At 41.4% G+C, this 16,451-nt stretch overlaps 1 protein-coding gene across 2 annotated transcripts in view; it reads right to left on the bottom strand.

Moving 5' to 3' along the window:
- The window catches only part of NEGR1 (neuronal growth regulator 1), a 549,860-nt gene that overhangs the window by 118,404 nt on the left and 415,005 nt on the right, over positions 1 to 16,451 (bottom strand). For both annotated transcript variants that reach the window (XM_056532735.1, XM_056532736.1), the window contains exons 5-6: positions 4,845 to 4,965; positions 2,684 to 2,835 (exon numbers count right to left, since the gene is read on the bottom strand). In XM_056532735.1, coding sequence (XP_056388710.1) covers positions 2,684 to 2,835; positions 4,845 to 4,965 — 273 coding nt within the window. The remainder of the gene's footprint in view (positions 1 to 2,683; positions 2,836 to 4,844; positions 4,966 to 16,451) is intronic.

Here is a 16,451-nt window from a genome sequence, read left to right as displayed (position 1 = left end):
ACCCAGATTATAGTATGACATAGTCTATATCCAGATTATAGTATGCCATAGTCTATATCCAGATTATAATATGACATAGTCTACACCCAGATTATAATATAGCAGTCTATATCCAGATTATAGTATGACATAGTCTACACCCAGATCATAGTATGACATAGTCTATATCCAGATTATAGTATGACATAGTCTACACCCAGATTATAATATAACAGTCTATATCCAGATTATAGTATGACATAGTCTATATCCAGATTATAGTATGACATAGTCTACACCCAGATTATAATATGACATAGTCTATATCCAGATTATAGTATGACATAGTCTACACCCAGATTATAGTATGACATAGTCTATATCCAGATTATAGTATGACATAGTCTACACCCAGATTATAATATGACATAGTCTATATCCAGATTATAGTATGACATAGTCTACACCCAGATTATAGTATGACATAGTCTATATCCAGATTATAGTATGCCATAGTCTATATCCAGATTATAATATGACATAGTCTACACCCAGATTATAATATAGCAGTCTATATCCAGATTATAGTATGACATAGTCTACACCCAGATCATAGTATGACATAGTCTATATCCAGATTATAGTATGACATAGTCTACACCCAGATTATAATATAACAGTCTATATCCAGATTATAGTATGACATAGTCTATATCCAGATTATAGTATGACATAGTCTACACCCAGATTATAATATGACATAGTCTATATCCAGATTATAGTATGACATAGTCTACACCCAGATTATAGTATGCCATAGTCTATATCCAGATTATAATATGACATAGTCTACACCCAGATTATAATATAGCAGTCTATATCCAGATTATAGTATGACATAGTCTACACCCAGATCATAGTATGACATAGTCTATATCCAGATTATAGTATGACATAGTCTACACCCAGATTATAATATAACAGTCTATATCCAGATTATAGTATGACATAGTCTATATCCAGATTATAGTATGACATAGTCTACACCCAGATTATAATATAACAGTCTATATCCAGGTTATAGTATGACATAGTCTACACCCAGATTATAGTATAACATAGTCTACACCCAGATTATAATATGACATAGTCTACACCCAGATTATAATATAACAGTCTATATCCAGATTATAGTATGACATAGTCTACACCCAGATTATAGTATGACATAGTCTACACCCAGATTATAATATGACATAGTCTATATCCAGATTATAGTATGACATAGTCTACACCCAGATTATAATATGACATAGTCTACACCCAGATTATAATATAACAGTCTATATCCAGATTATAGTATGCCATAGTCTATATCCAGATTATAATATGACATAGTCTACACCCAGATTATAATATGACATAGTATATATCCAGATTATAGTATGACATAGTCTACACCCAGATTATAATATGACATAGTCTATATCCAGATTATAGTATGCCATAGTCTATATCCAGATTATAATATGATATAGTGTACACCCAGATTATAATCTAACAGTCTATATCCAGATTATAGTATGACATAGTCTACACCCAGATTATAGTATGACATAGTCTATATCCAGATTATAGTATGACATAGTCTACACCCAGATCATAGTATGACATAGTCTATATCCAGATTATAGTATGACATAGTCTATATCCAGATTATAGTATGACATAGTCTACACCCAGATTATAGTATGACATAGTCTATATCCAGATTATAGTATGACATAGTATATATCCAGATTATAATATGACATAGTCTACACCCAGATTATAGTATGACATAGTCTACACCCAGATTATAGTATGACATAGTCTATATCCAGATTATAGTATGACATAGTATATATCCAGATTATAGTATGTATGTTGTATAATATAGGACGCCGTACTTCACATCCACTTTTCCAATTATAGGACACCAAAGTCTACATCATTTTGCAGATTAAGGCTGTTATAGTCCACATCTATTTTATAGATTATAGAATGTTGTAGTGTTCATTCATTTTGCAGATTATAGGCTACTTTAGTCTACCCCTACTTTGCAGATTACAGGCTCCCATAATCCAAATACTGTTACAGATTACAGGCCACCATAGTATGGATCCATGTTGCAGATTACCTGCTTTCATAGTCTGGATCCATGTTGCAGATTACAGGCCCCCATAGTCTAGATCCATGTTGCAGATTACAGGCCCCCATAGACTGGATCCATGTTGCAGATTACAGGCCCCCATAGTCTGGATCCATGTTGCAGATTACAGGCCCCCATAGTCTGAATCCATGTTGCAGATTACAGGCCCCCATAGTCTGGATCCATGTTGCAGATTACAGGCCCCCATATTCTGGATCCATGTTGCAGATTACCTGCTTTCATAGTCTGGATCCATGTTGCAGATTACAGGCCCCCATAGTCTGGATCCATGTTGCAGATTACCTGCTTTCATAGTCTGGATTTATTTTGCAGATTTTAAACTGCATCCATTCTGTACATTATGGGACACGGACCTATTCTGCAGATTTTAATCTAAGTATATTTCAGCTGTATACTGATGTTCCCCTATCAGAATAATTCTGCCCGTTCCCATACAGTGGGTTCAGCCATAATCTGGCGCGGCGCAGGCCTGGTGTGTAATCTATGACTTACGGTTCAGGGGCAGGCTGGCGTTACTCGTTCCGAGCTTGTTTATCGCTACACACGTGTAATTGCCGAAGTGCTCTTCTGTTACGTTGGAGACGTGGAGGATCGATCTGGTGTTGTAATTCTTTATGAGGATGCCTCTCTGCCCGTTCGTGAGCCTAGAAAAAAAAATCACCAATATAAAACGTTGCGATGAAGTAGACTTTGATAAAACAGGAGACGCACCAGACGGAAGTAAATAGAGGACGAAACATTCTATATAAAATCTGGTCAGGGAGGAGGTAAGTAGAATCCATCATTTCCCCAAAACCCAGATGTGCTGGACAGAGAGGTGGGGCGCTCCGATATACCGTCAGTGGCGCGGGAGAAAGGTTAAGAGAGTGTTTTTTTTTATTTTTTTACTCACCCCCTCCCCTATCAGACTTTAACCCCTAGATCACACAGGGTGTTCATGTGCGCCCTCATTGCAGTCCAGCTGTATGAAGAATGCTTACAAGCTGAGCGCACGTCCTACCCGGTAACTTACCGCTAATGCCAGAAATCGGCAAACTCAAATAAAAAAAACAGAGCTAATTTCTTTAAAAAACAGTGCCACCACTGTCTTCAGGTTGTGTGTGGTAATACAACTTGTCTCCATTCATTTTACTGGAACTGAGCTGCAATACCACACACACTCTGAGAAAAGGGGTGGAAGTGTTTTTGGAAAAAAATTGCTCTGTTTTTCTATTCCTGGACAACCCTTTTAACCCTTCAGATGCTGCAATCAAAGTTGATAGCGGCATCTAAAAGTGTTATATATGTGTTGCCGGTCCTTTGGGGGATTGGGAATCGGGGTGCAATTGCAGGGTTCTGATGAGTCTGCATAATGGCCAGAGGGTCCCTTAAAGGGGTACTCCGCTACTCAGCATTTGGAACAAACTGTTCTGAATGCTGGAGCTTGTGATGTCATAGCCCCGCCCCCTCATGATGTCACACCCCACCCCCTCAATGCAAGTCTACGGGTGGGGGCGTGACGGCTGTCCCTATGGGGACTTAAAAATAGCAAAATAAAAAAAAGGTGTCGATAAATGTGAATAAGTCCCTCCTCTTTTCCTATTTTTCAAATAAAATATTGTAAATAAAAATAAATATAAACATAGGTGGTATCGCCGTGTGCAAACATGTCCTAACTATTAAAATATAATGTTAATTAAACCGCAAGGTCAATGGCGTAAACAAAAAATGACAGATAACGGCACAAAAAAGAATTAAGCCATTATACAGCCCCGTATGCAGAAAATTTTAAGTATTATAGTGGTCAGAAGAGGATAATTTTAATCACTAATTTTTTTTACAAAAAGTTAGAATTTTTTTAAAAATGGTATAAAAAATACAAAACAAAACCTACGGTATATAAATTGTGTATTGTTGTAATCGTATGGACTTACAGAATAAAGATAAGGTGTCATTTTAACTGTAAATTGCCCTGAGTGGGAACTAAAACTCCTTAAATGTTGCAAAATTGTTTGTTTTTTACTTTCATCCCACACAAAAAAAAATTTTTGGCTTTGCCACAGATTTTGTGGTAAAATGAATGATGTCGTTACAAAGTACAGCTGGTCCCGCATATAACAAGCATGAAAAATGGCTGTGTCCTCAATGGGTTAAACAAAACGTTTTGCCCAGACAATCTTTATAGGGGTTGTCCAAGATTAGGAAAAACATAGCTGTTTTCTTCAAAAAATAGCGCCACCGCTGTCCTCAGGTTGTGTGTGGTATTGCAACTCGATTCCATTTACTTAATTAGAACTGAGATGCAATACCACACACAACCTAAGGACAGGTGTGGCGTTAGGTTTTTCCTAATCCTGGGTGACCCCTTTCATTCAGGTCAAGCTAGGATCTCAGCATCTGGTTTTATTTGACTTTATATGAAGTCGAATGTATGACACCAATAGAGGTCTATCTCAGTGTTTCCCAACCAGGATGCCTCCAGCTGTTGCAAAACTACAACTCCCAGCATGCCTAGACAGCCAAAGGCTGTCCAGGCATGCTGGGAGTTGTAGTTTTGCAACAGCTGTAGTTTTGCCCCCAACACCATATTATTAAAAAATATAAAACACTGCAATACCCCTATAAGCTATAAACAGCTCATGTGCTGCAGAGTTATAATACACCAATGACTCACTTCTTATCTCCTTTGTACCACTCGAACGATGGAGTAGGGACGGACGCTGTTTCACATCGGATTAGTCCTGTCTTTCCAAGGGAAACCCCCGACGGTGTTATTTCAAGGATTGTTGGTGCAACTAGTAAAAAAAATAAAATACAATAAAAAATAAATATTAAGAACATCAGTCAACGCTACAGAAGAGCAACATAAATGTATAAAAACAACCTTTGCACACTTAATGTATGGTTTATTAATATCCTACCAGAAAGAAAACATAGGGGGAGATTTATCAAAACCTGTGTATAGGAAGAGTGGTGCAGTTACCCATAGCAACCAATCAGATCGCATTTTTCATTTTTCAAAGGCCTCATTAAAAATGAAAGAAGCGATCTTATTGGTTGCTATGGATAACTGCACCACTCTTCCTCTACACAAGTTTCGATAAATCTCCCCCATTAACGTTACTTCATTTTACCAAGACCAAAAAGTTCACGTCCTTGAATTCTGCAGCGTATTCTGCAGAGAATTCTGCTTTCCACATTCCGCAAAAATATTCAGGTCAAGCTAGGACCTCGGCATCTGGTTTTATTATGACTTTATAAGAAGTCATGTGTATGACACCAATAGAGGTCTATCTCAGTGTTTCCCAACCAGGGTGCCTCCAGCTGTGGCAAAGCTAAAACTTGCAGTATGCCCGGACAGCCAACGGCTGTCCATGCATGCTGGGAGTTGTAGTTTTGCAACAGCTATAGTTTTGCCCCAGCATCATATAATTAAAAAGACATAAAACACTGCAATACCCCTAGAAGCTATAAACAGTTAATGTGCTGCAGAGTTATAGTACACCAATGACTCAATTCTTATCTCATTTGTAAATTTTTTGGGAATTCTGTGGCGGAATCCCATTAAAATCCATGGGGCTTGAATTTTGGGTGAAATTCTGTGTTCCCACAATGCAAATTTTTTTACCAGAACTATTATTCCGAATTTATTTAGAATTGCGGAAATTCCGTCGTGTGAACATATCCTTAGAGCTCATCCAGATTGTTGATTTTCCACTCAGAGATATCAAGGGCGGAGATTATGTCTGCTGTTTGCCCTGCCGAAATCCATCATCACCAGGACCGCCACCCCTGATGGAGTTCTGCCAAAAGAATGAACATGTTTCTCCTTTTGGCAGGCCCTGAAACTTGAATTTCCACTGTGGAACATTACGCTGTGGAGATTCCATAGTGTGAACAGTAAAGAAGATCCCCATTGAAAACAAGTAGACTTCTGTGATGGAATTTTTTGGCTGGAAATGTAGTACTGTAGACGGGCCCTAAACACATACAAATAAAGTAGGTATCTGATTGTATATATACGGTATATATATATATATACATATATATATATATATATATGTTGTAATTATGTTACAGCTGTAATTTTGCCCTAGCATCATATTATTAAAAAACAAAAACAATGCGATAGCCCTATAAGCTATAAACAACTCATGTGCTGCAGAGTTATAATACACCAATGACTCACTTCTTATCTCCTTTGTACTATATATACTCACTTCATATATATATATATTGCTATGAATCCTCTTCCACAAATACAGACATTCCATGTAAATAAGACATTTATTCCAGTTCTTACACATGACCCCCCGTACATCCCATATTGCAGCCACCAGGTCTCTATGCAGTAATAAAACACAACACCATCTGGCAATTCACATGCCAACGTGTTGCCAGCGTAGATGGCGGGCGCCGAGCTGGCACTTGCTATATCTGCAAACATGAACAACAAAATAATTCTACTGCAGAAGCTACAGATGGAAGTAAATATATACATGAAAGAACATCAGAGTCTTCCCTTTTATTCAGTGTATATCTATAGGGGGCACAGCTGATGCCATCCTACACCCGTCTCCTATACTGAGAGCTCCCATATAAGAATAATGCACATGTATTTATCTGATTGTGACATCTCATAGAATCTGTCAACACTTTATTCTATATTGTACACAGGGCTCATAGTGAAGACATTATTCTCTATACAGTCTACAGGGAAAGTATATTTCATGTTTCTGTACTCTGGTCGTCATCGCTCTATACCAGTGTTTCCCAATCAGGGCTTCTGGCCTTGTAGGAGTCCAAACTCAGGAAGTGCATCTGCCTGCACTGAGCTGGATTGACAGCTGCACAGAAAGTGAAAGCTCCACAGATTCTCACAGAAAGCTGCATAGACTGAAACATGCACAGAGCCTGAGGTCTTCTATTCGTCACAGCTCTGCAACCATGAGAGGGCGGAAGTGGTCCCCCAGTAGGCTTCAGCAATGTCATGCCTTCTGGGAAACGCCCACTTTCTCCTGCTGGGAAATTGCACTATGTCAGAAAGAAGAAAGGTATGATACACAGCTTTTTAAAGCTCTGAATTTTTTTAAAGGGTGGTAGGAGTGTTAGAAGTAGTTAGGGAACATAGCCTGAGGTAGTATGGAACAGTTTTTTTGGTGACAGGTACTTTTTAAAAATGTTACCAATTTATGCTTGTAGTTCTTGCCTACTATGGTAATCTATTGTTATAAATGTTACCAATCCATGCTCATTATGATTCTATATTATGGCATCTATGGTAATTACAATGTAACCAAAATGTGCTTTACAAAAATTACTAATTTTTGCTCATCCTTCTTGTCTACTGTTGTCATCTGTGGTTAAAGGGGTACTCCAGTGAAAAACTATTTTTTTCATATCAACTGGCTCCAGAAAGTTATACAGATTTGTAAATTACTTTTATTTAAAAAATCTTAATCCTTTCAGTACTTATCAGCTGCTGAAGTTGAGTTGTTGTTTTTCTGTCTGACAACAGTGCTCTCTGCTGACCCCTCTGTCTGTCTCAGGAACTGTCAAGAGTAGGAACAAATCCCCATAGCAAACCTCTCCTACTCTGGACAGTTCCTGAGACAGACCGAGGTGTCAGCAGAGAGCCCTGTGGTCAGACAGAAAAGAACAACTCAACTTCAGCAGCTGAAAAGTACTGGAAGGATTAATATTTTTTTAATAGAAGTTTAAAGGGGTACTCCGCTGCCTTGCTTCGGAAGCTCCGCTCCCCAGCGTCCGGAAGTTTCTTGTTCGTAACGCTGCGTGAGGGCTTCCGTGACGTCACGCCTGCCCCCTCGTGACGTCACGCCCGTCCGCCCCCTCAACGAAAGTCTATGGGAAGGGGGCGCGACGGCCGTCGCGCCCCCTTCCCATAGACTTTCGTTGAGGGGGCGGGCGGGCGTGACGTCACGAGGGGCAGCCCTGAACACGGAAGCCCTCACGCAGCGTTACGAACAAGAAACTTCCGGACGCTGGGGAGCGGAGCTTCCGAAGCAGGGCAGCCGAGTACCCCTTTAACTTTCTGGAGCCAGTTGATATGAAAATAAAAATGTGTTTTTTCATGGAATACCCCTTTAATGTTATCAATCTACTTGTCGTGCTCGGCTGCTATGATTATATACATTATGCTTACATTATCACTAATCTACCATACTTCTATACTATGGTTATAAATGTTATAAATATCACTTATTGTGCTTATTGTGCTTGGCTGTTATGGTCATATATTTTACGGTTACAATGTTACCAATCTACGCTCACAAGTAGAGATGAGCGAACTTACAGTAAATTCGATTCGTCACAAACTTCTCGGCTCGGCAGTTGATTGGGCAGGAAAAGGTGGATACAGTCCTAGGAGACTCTTTCCTAGGACTGTATCCACCTTTTCCAGCCCACCGGAGCACCTGAAGGCTGAACTAATTTACGCAGGATGAGTCATCAACTGCCGAGCCGAGAAGTTCGTGACGAATCGAATTTACTGTAAATTCGCTCATTTCTACTCACAAGTAAAAGGAAATGTAACTATTTGGTCATTGACTAAACAAATCCTCCTCCACTGCTGGGAAATCCCACTTTATATCAACCAATCCCCAGCGGATCGGATCTGTAGGGTTCAATATCATCAGTCGCTTTGCATACAATCCCTAAATGTCAGGGACGGGAGTGAGACGTGGGCAGGTGCGGTGGCATTCACCCGGTTACGGAGGGGACGCGGAATCATCTGCAGCGATAGGTTCTTGTCTTTTCCCATTGTAACGAGCTGAGGGAGCGGTGCGCGTCTTAGTTATGTTGCCCTAATTACTCATTATAATTCTAATGTGCATTTTATATTTAATTACAAAGCTTATAAAGCCGGCGATGGACACTAAATTATTATAACCAGCCTGTGTGGAATGAATAGAAGATGAATTTATTAACTTTTACACCCGGCTTCCATAAGAGGAACTTTCCAATTTACCTTTTGTTGATTATCTGCATAATATGATTAAACAAAGTAATTTTTTTTGTTTTTTTTTCCTAATGTTAATTAATTTCCGCTTTAGAATGTATTAAGCTCAGGGTTATTCTAATGTTTACTTACAGGACCAATAGTCACTTATACCACAAGCGTTAACTGTGTTCCGTAACTACCGTGTTTCCCCGAAAATAGTACCTACCCCGAAAATAGGCCCTAGCCGGATTATCGGGGTGGGCTGCAATATAAGCCCTTATATATACCTTACCATAAATAAATAAGCCCTACCCTGAAAATTATCCCTAGTCTGTTTTTTGGGGCTAAAATTTATATAAGACCCGGTCCTATTTTCGGAGAAACACGGTACAGGGAAACCATCAGCAAGCAGCTTGTATGCCTTGTATCGGGGCAGCTTGGATCATTCACAAGGTTTATTTACTTTCCATGATGCATAAACAAAACAAATATTTGGATAAATAAACATAACTGGCAACAATTATGGCTGCCCGGCGTAATCCTCTCTTCTGATTGGTCAGCACTGAGTAGGATAAGAGACACAAGTCACCTGAGTTCAGTTGTGTTGCGATCCACTGCCGCCAATGAGGGCAACATAAGAGCAGGGATATATATAGACACACAGAAGGGGTACAAACATATAGAGGTATACAAGAGAGGGGTACACATGAAGGGGCACACACAAAGAGAGGTAGATAAGAGAGGAGTTGTAACATCTGCACTCCGGCGAGATATGCTGGCCGTGAGCGCTCACTTGTCAGGTCCCCGCTGCTGGCAGGGCTGGGATTCGTATCGTGGGACGCGCCCGCATGCGAATCCCAGCCCGTCACTCACCTCCCTGGTCTTTCTGTTCCTGCAGCCCTGGTGCATGTGTCCCTGCCTCCTAGGGCGCGTGCACGCCAGAGCTCTTACATTTAAAGAGCCAGCACTCATTTAATTAAGTGTATTCACCTGTGCTCTTGTTATACTGTTGTACTTGCTCCTCCCTTGTATCCCTGCCGGATCTTTGTTGCCTTTGTGCCCTAGAGAAAGCATGCTATGTTTCTGTGTTCCTGATATCCGTGTTCCTGATCCTTGTTCCGTTACCTGACCCTGCACCTGTGCCGCCTGCCCTGACCTTCTGCTACCTCGACCACGTCTTGCCAGTTTCCTTCTGTGCCACGCCACATCCCAGCAACCTGTGTGGACGAGTCGTGCCGGGGTAGCGACCTGGGTGCCGCCTGCCGCAGCAAGACCATCCCGCTTCAGAGCGGGCTCTGGTGAAAATCAGTGGCACCTTAGACACTGCTCCCTGACACGGCTGAAGTCATCATCCACACAGGCCCAGAGGATCCACCACCTGCCGTGACCCGTTACAGGAGTGCACACAAGAGAGAGGTATGCAAAAGAAAGGAGTATACCAGAGAAGGGTACACACAAGTGTCAGGGTCCAGACTGATATGCAGCGAGGACACTGGAGGTGGATCCTCTGTGTCAGTGAGGTGATGACGTGGGCCGTACCAGGGGAACGGAATCTAAGGGGTTACTGGTTTTCACCAGAGCCCGCCGCAAAGCGGGATGGACTTGCAGCGGCAGGTAACCCCCAGATCGTTCCACCCGATAGCGACTCAACCCCACTGACAGCTGAGACAGGCGCTGTACACAGGGACAAGGCAAGAGCAAGATCGGACATAGAAGGTCAGGGCAGGCAGCAAGAGTCGTAGTCAGGGGCAACAGCAGAAGGTCTGGGTACACAGGCTTGGGAACACACTAAAACGCTTTCTCAGAGCACTAAGTCAACAAGATCCGGCAGGGACAGGAAAGGGAAGTGGGTTTTTATATCAATGGAGGTGATTGACACTGATTGGGCCAGGCACCAATTAATGGTGCACTGGCCCTTTAAATCTCAGAGAGATGGCGCGCGCGCCCTAGAGAGCGGGGCCGCGCGCGCCTTGACGTGACAGCCGGGGAACGGGACAGGTGAGTGGATTGGGATGCGACCCGCGGGCGGGCGCATCCCGCTACGTGGATCGCATCCCCGCCGGCAGAGATAGTGCAGCGCTCCCGGTCAGCAGGTCTGACCGGGGGGCTGCAGAGAGGAGAACGCTGTGAGTGCTCCGGGGAGGAGCAGGGACCCTGAGCGCTCGGCGTAACAACAAGAAAGGGTAAAAAAAGAGAGAGGTACATATTAAGGGGTACACAAGAGGGGTACAAACAAAAAAGGGATATGCAAAAGAAAGGGGTATACATGGGGGTACAAAGGAGAAGAGAAAGGGTACACAAGAAGGGGTATTCAAGAGAAGAGTACATACAAGAAGGGTTATACAAGCAAGGGATGCATACAGAAAAAGGGTGGAGAGGGGTGCACAAAAGAAAGGGTGTACTAGAGAGGAGTACAAAAAACAAGGGGTACACAAGAGCGGGGTGCAGAGGGGTTTACCCAGAAAGGGTACACAAAATGCTACATATGAGCCTGCACCTTCACTGCTGACAAACAATATGGATGGCCCCAAACCATCACAGCTGACAAATGATATCTATGAGCTCGGTATATATACGGCATATGTTGCCCAGGGGGTATTAAGACACTTAAATACGGATTGCCTTCCCTAAGGATATCAATAGGTTAACAGTGGGAATCCATTTTCCAGGCAGCCCACCAACTAGCATAATAATGGGGTAAGATCCACTGTTTATCCATATGGTTATAGCTATGTATGGTACTGCCCCTAAATCCCATTCACAGTCATTTAGAAAACCCAATAGTAAGCTGCAGTACCAGGAACAGCCACTATGGTACGTATGGTGCTGTGCTTAAAGAGTACTTTTCATGATCTTGTTAAATTTTATAATCCTCCCAGATCACTGCCCCCATCATGATAAACCATCCCCTACCTTTATTTTTATTATTTGTTAGTTTTCTACTTTGATATTGCTCTGTATTTTCTGTTCAGTCTCACAGATTCACAGACTGGGAAGGGGCGTTCCCCAGCAGGCGTGACATCATCTGAAGCCATACAGGGGAGATCTTCCTCCCTCACTCTGCTACACACAGCCCAGAGCAGTTCAGTGTGAGATGAGCTATCATTGGCTAAGGCTGCACACACCCCTCTCAGCACTCCAGACTGCATTTTCTGATTTGTACTTCTGCCAGGCAAGCAGGAGTCCAAAATCTGTGCAAAAGATATGGGGGGGGGGGGGGGGGGATGTGTTCTGGACAAGCAGGGAGACACCTAGTGTGAGCTTTTTTGAGCTCAAATAAAACATGGAAAACTTCATTTTTGTAAACAAAGTACATTAGAAAGATTTTTTATTTACCATAAGGACTGCAATAGCAAAAATTTTATTTGATGACAGTGCCCGTTTAAGCGAGCAAAAAAAAAACAAAAGGGCAAGGCCCATTTCTAGCATGAGCCATCAATAATAATAACAAAAAGTGTAATGCTAACTTAAAGGGGTTATCAAGGAAAAAACTTTTTATATATATATATATATATATAACTATATCAACTGGCTTCAGAAAGTTAAACATATTTGTAAATTACTTATATTTAAAAATTTTAATCCTTTCAGTAATTATGAGCTGCTGAAGTTGAGTTGTTCTTTTCTGTCAAAGTGCTCTCTGATGACACCTGTCTCGGGAACTGTCCAGAGTAGCAAATCCCCATAGCAAACCTCTTCTACTCTGTGCAGTTCCCGAGACAAGCAGAGATGTCAGCAGAGAGCACTATGGCCAGACAGAAAAGAACAACTCAACTTCAGCAGCTGATAATTATTGGAAGGATTAATATTTTTTAATAGAAGTAATTTACAAATCTGTTTAACTTTCTGGAGCCAGTTGATATATAAAAAAAAGTTTTTTCCTGGAATACCACTTTAATGTAATTTGATGCAAAATTTAGGCCTCCCCAATTTCATAATACTGGTGTATTCTCATATGGGCCACAGAGAACCATCTGGCCCTCTCAGGTCCGAAAACTCAATCCCTCATATAGTCGCGCTGCTTCTTTTATGGCATTCCGCGCCTTTGCCTTCTCCCTCTAGTTCTTCTATATCTTTTAATTTTCGGTAAAGATAAAGTTTTACTGCCCCTGGAATTGAAAGCTGAACTTTGAGAACTACCTGGGGACTTTTAGGTCTAATGACATTATAAAGAGCCGCCCCTCTGATTATCCCTTAATGCATGTCAAGCAAGCGCCGATGCCATGTTCTCTGTTTTTAATGCCAAAGGGCAGTATCATTGTCCTCTGTCACCGCGTGGACAGCGGAGTAATCCATTAGCTTTTTCTAAATGGCAAAAAATAATTATATTCTGCAATCAAGTATGATTAAAGCCTCGGCCCTGCTCATTTGGAAATATGTTGCTGGATTATGCTTAGGAAATTCTTGGCTTAAAAAAAAAAAAATCTATAAATTAAAGTACAAGTGACCTTATAAAAAAACGGAGAAGAATCTAATGTCAGATCCTATGTGCTTAAAAATCCCGGAAATCAAATATTAGGATATAGGATTCTACCCCTGTATGGCTCCATTTGTTATATAAGGGTATGTTCACACTACAGAATTTTTTTTTTTTTTTTTGCTGAATTCCTTTGTTAATTGACGCCTTTTCTGATCCAAAAATAATGCTGAATCGGCACTTTCAAAAATTCCATAGACTAGTGGTCTTCAAACTGTGGATCAAAACTACAACTTCTAGCATGCCCGGACAGCCGTTGGAGGTGTAGTTTTACAACAGCTGGAGGTCCACAGTTTGGAGACGGAGGCCACTGACTACTGGTGTTCAATCTTGCAAATTCGACCTTAAAAAAAAAATAATGCTTTTATATGTTACTCGCTAGGTCATGCAGATGCTTTTTATGTCCTTTTTTATGTGTCTAGCTTCTGTATTTGGCTCACAAATCCCTCCGTTCTGCTGCTCACTCATTCTGACATCCACTGCTCAGGAAGGGGTGTGTCCGAGGCAATCACTGAGCCCGCCCTCACTCACCATACATTTCCTTTCCCCCAAGTCTGCTGTGCTGTGTCTTTTCATCCAATTACTGCAGGCTGCTCTATTCGCGTCCTCTCTAGTTTAGCATCTCTAGAGATGGTTAGAGTTACAGCAGCCTCTCTAGTAAGGTACAGTGAGAGTAGCTTCTGTACAGATGGAGAGTTATTGCAGCCTCTTTAGAGAGGGAGAGTTTGCGCTGCCTCTCTTGCGAGGGAGAGTTAGTGCAGCCTCTCTAGTGAGGCAGAGTTATTTTAGCCCCTTTATAGAGAGGGAGCATTAATACAGTCTCTCTAGTGAAAGAGAGTTAATGCAGTCTCTATAAGAAGGGAGAGTTAGTGCAGCCTTTCTTGAGAGGGAGCATTATTGCAGCCTCTCTAGTGAGGGAGAGTTAATGCAGCCTCTCTAGAGAGGGAGAATTAGTGCAGCCTCACTAGTAAGGGAGAATTAGTGCAGCCTCTCTAGTGAGGGAGAATTAGTGCAGCCTCTCTAGTGAGGGACAATTAGTGCAGCCTCTCTATTGAGGGAGAGTTAGTGCAGCCTGTCTAGAAAGGGAGAGTTAGTTTAGCCCCTCTAGAGAGGGAGCATTAATGCAGCCTCTCTAGTGAGAAAGAGTTAGTGCAGTCTCTATAGGAAGGGAGAGTTAGTGAAGCCTCTCTAGAAAGGGAAAATTAGTGAAGCCTCTCTAGAGAGGAAAATTTAGTGCAGCCTCTCTAGTGAGGGAAAATTAATGCAGCCTCTCTAGTGAGGGAGAATTAGTTTAGCCCCTCTAGAGAGGGAGCAATAATGCAGCATATCTAGTGAGAGAGTTAGTGCAGTCTCTATAGGAAGGGAGAGTTAGTGAAGCCTCTCTGCTGAGAGTTTATGGGAGGATGATAGCTAAAGAAATCTTTAAAAAAAAAGTTCTAAAGAATAACATTTGATTAACAATTAAATAATATAATTGAACATTTCATAATTTTGAAACTTTCTGAATATATTCATGCAATTAAATTTCTTAAGTTAAAGGGGTACTCCAGAGGTTCAAATCATCTGGTGCCAGAAAGTTTTATATAGATTTGTAAATTACTTTTATATAAAAATCTTAATCCTTCCAGTACTTATCAGCTGCTGTATGCTCCACAGGAAGTTGTGTAGTTCTCAGTCAGACCACAGTGCTCTCTGATGACACCTCTGTCCATGTCAGGAACTGTTTGCTATGGGGATTTGCTCCTGCTCTGGACACTTCCTGGCACGGACAGAGGTGGCAGCAGAGAGCACTGGAAAGAGCTTCCTTTAGAGCATACAACGGCTGATAAGTCCTGGAAGGATTAAGATGATTAAATAGAAGTCATTTACAAATCTGTATAACTTTCTGTCAGCAGGTGATTTGAAAACATGTTTTTTCCTCCAGAGTGCCCCTTTAAGTCAAACAGCATTGACACAACTCCAGCACACCCTCCACTTCGATCCATGTGTGGAAGAAACCTCAATGCTACGAATATTGTCTTATCCAATAAAATAATCATCAACATCTCCACCGTTGCGGTCGTGACAGAACGAATACTTTTACCGATAAAGGGCCGTAATGGTGTAAAAATTTAAGTAAACTGCTCAGCACCGGCGGGAACACCAGGCGATATAAAACAGAAGGATGGCGGAGGACAATAAGAATGATTTAAAGTGTGTGAGATCCAAGGCGTTCTTAATCTTATGTGGTCTGAATTTCCCACCGGGGCACCTAATGGATTCGCTTACAAGAACCCATAAAAAATTGCCATGAAACTTTCATGCAAAACCCGATGTTTCCTGGACGCCCAAATCAGCTCGGCGTTCAGCTTAGAAGAACTCAGCTTAAAATACCCAAGTAATTACTAATGTACTAGCATAAATCCATAACAGATAATAAAATGTTTATTTGCCTATAAAAAATAAATGACACAGAAAAAAAAAAAAAAAAAAAGAAGGGGACAAACTCATAAGTGATACATTGTAATTATGCATCTTAGTTATAGCGCGAGTATTCAACGGAACTGAAAGGGACATGGCGGTAGTAAAAGGATAATTTTCACTTAATCATTACTTATAAATCCATTTACCGGCGGGCGTGTAATAGGCGAGGGCCGATGCCTGCCTGGCGGGGAGGAGGGATGTAAAAAAAAAGTTTTATTTCTTATATAATAGACCAGCGCCTCCCAACCAGGGTGCCTCCAGCTGTTGCAAAACTACAACTCTCAGCATGGGGGTTGTAGTTTAGCAACAGCTGGAGGTACCCTGGTTGAGAAACACTGTAAAGATTCTGGGAAATAGGAGTGCATTACTTGGACAGAGTA

This window comes from Hyla sarda, chromosome 7 (assembly GCF_029499605.1).
Source record: "Hyla sarda isolate aHylSar1 chromosome 7, aHylSar1.hap1, whole genome shotgun sequence".
Lineage (NCBI taxonomy): Eukaryota > Metazoa > Chordata > Amphibia > Anura > Hylidae > Hyla > Hyla sarda.
The sequence above is the reverse complement of the archived record's forward strand: the minus strand, read 5'-3'. Positions and strand labels throughout refer to the sequence as shown.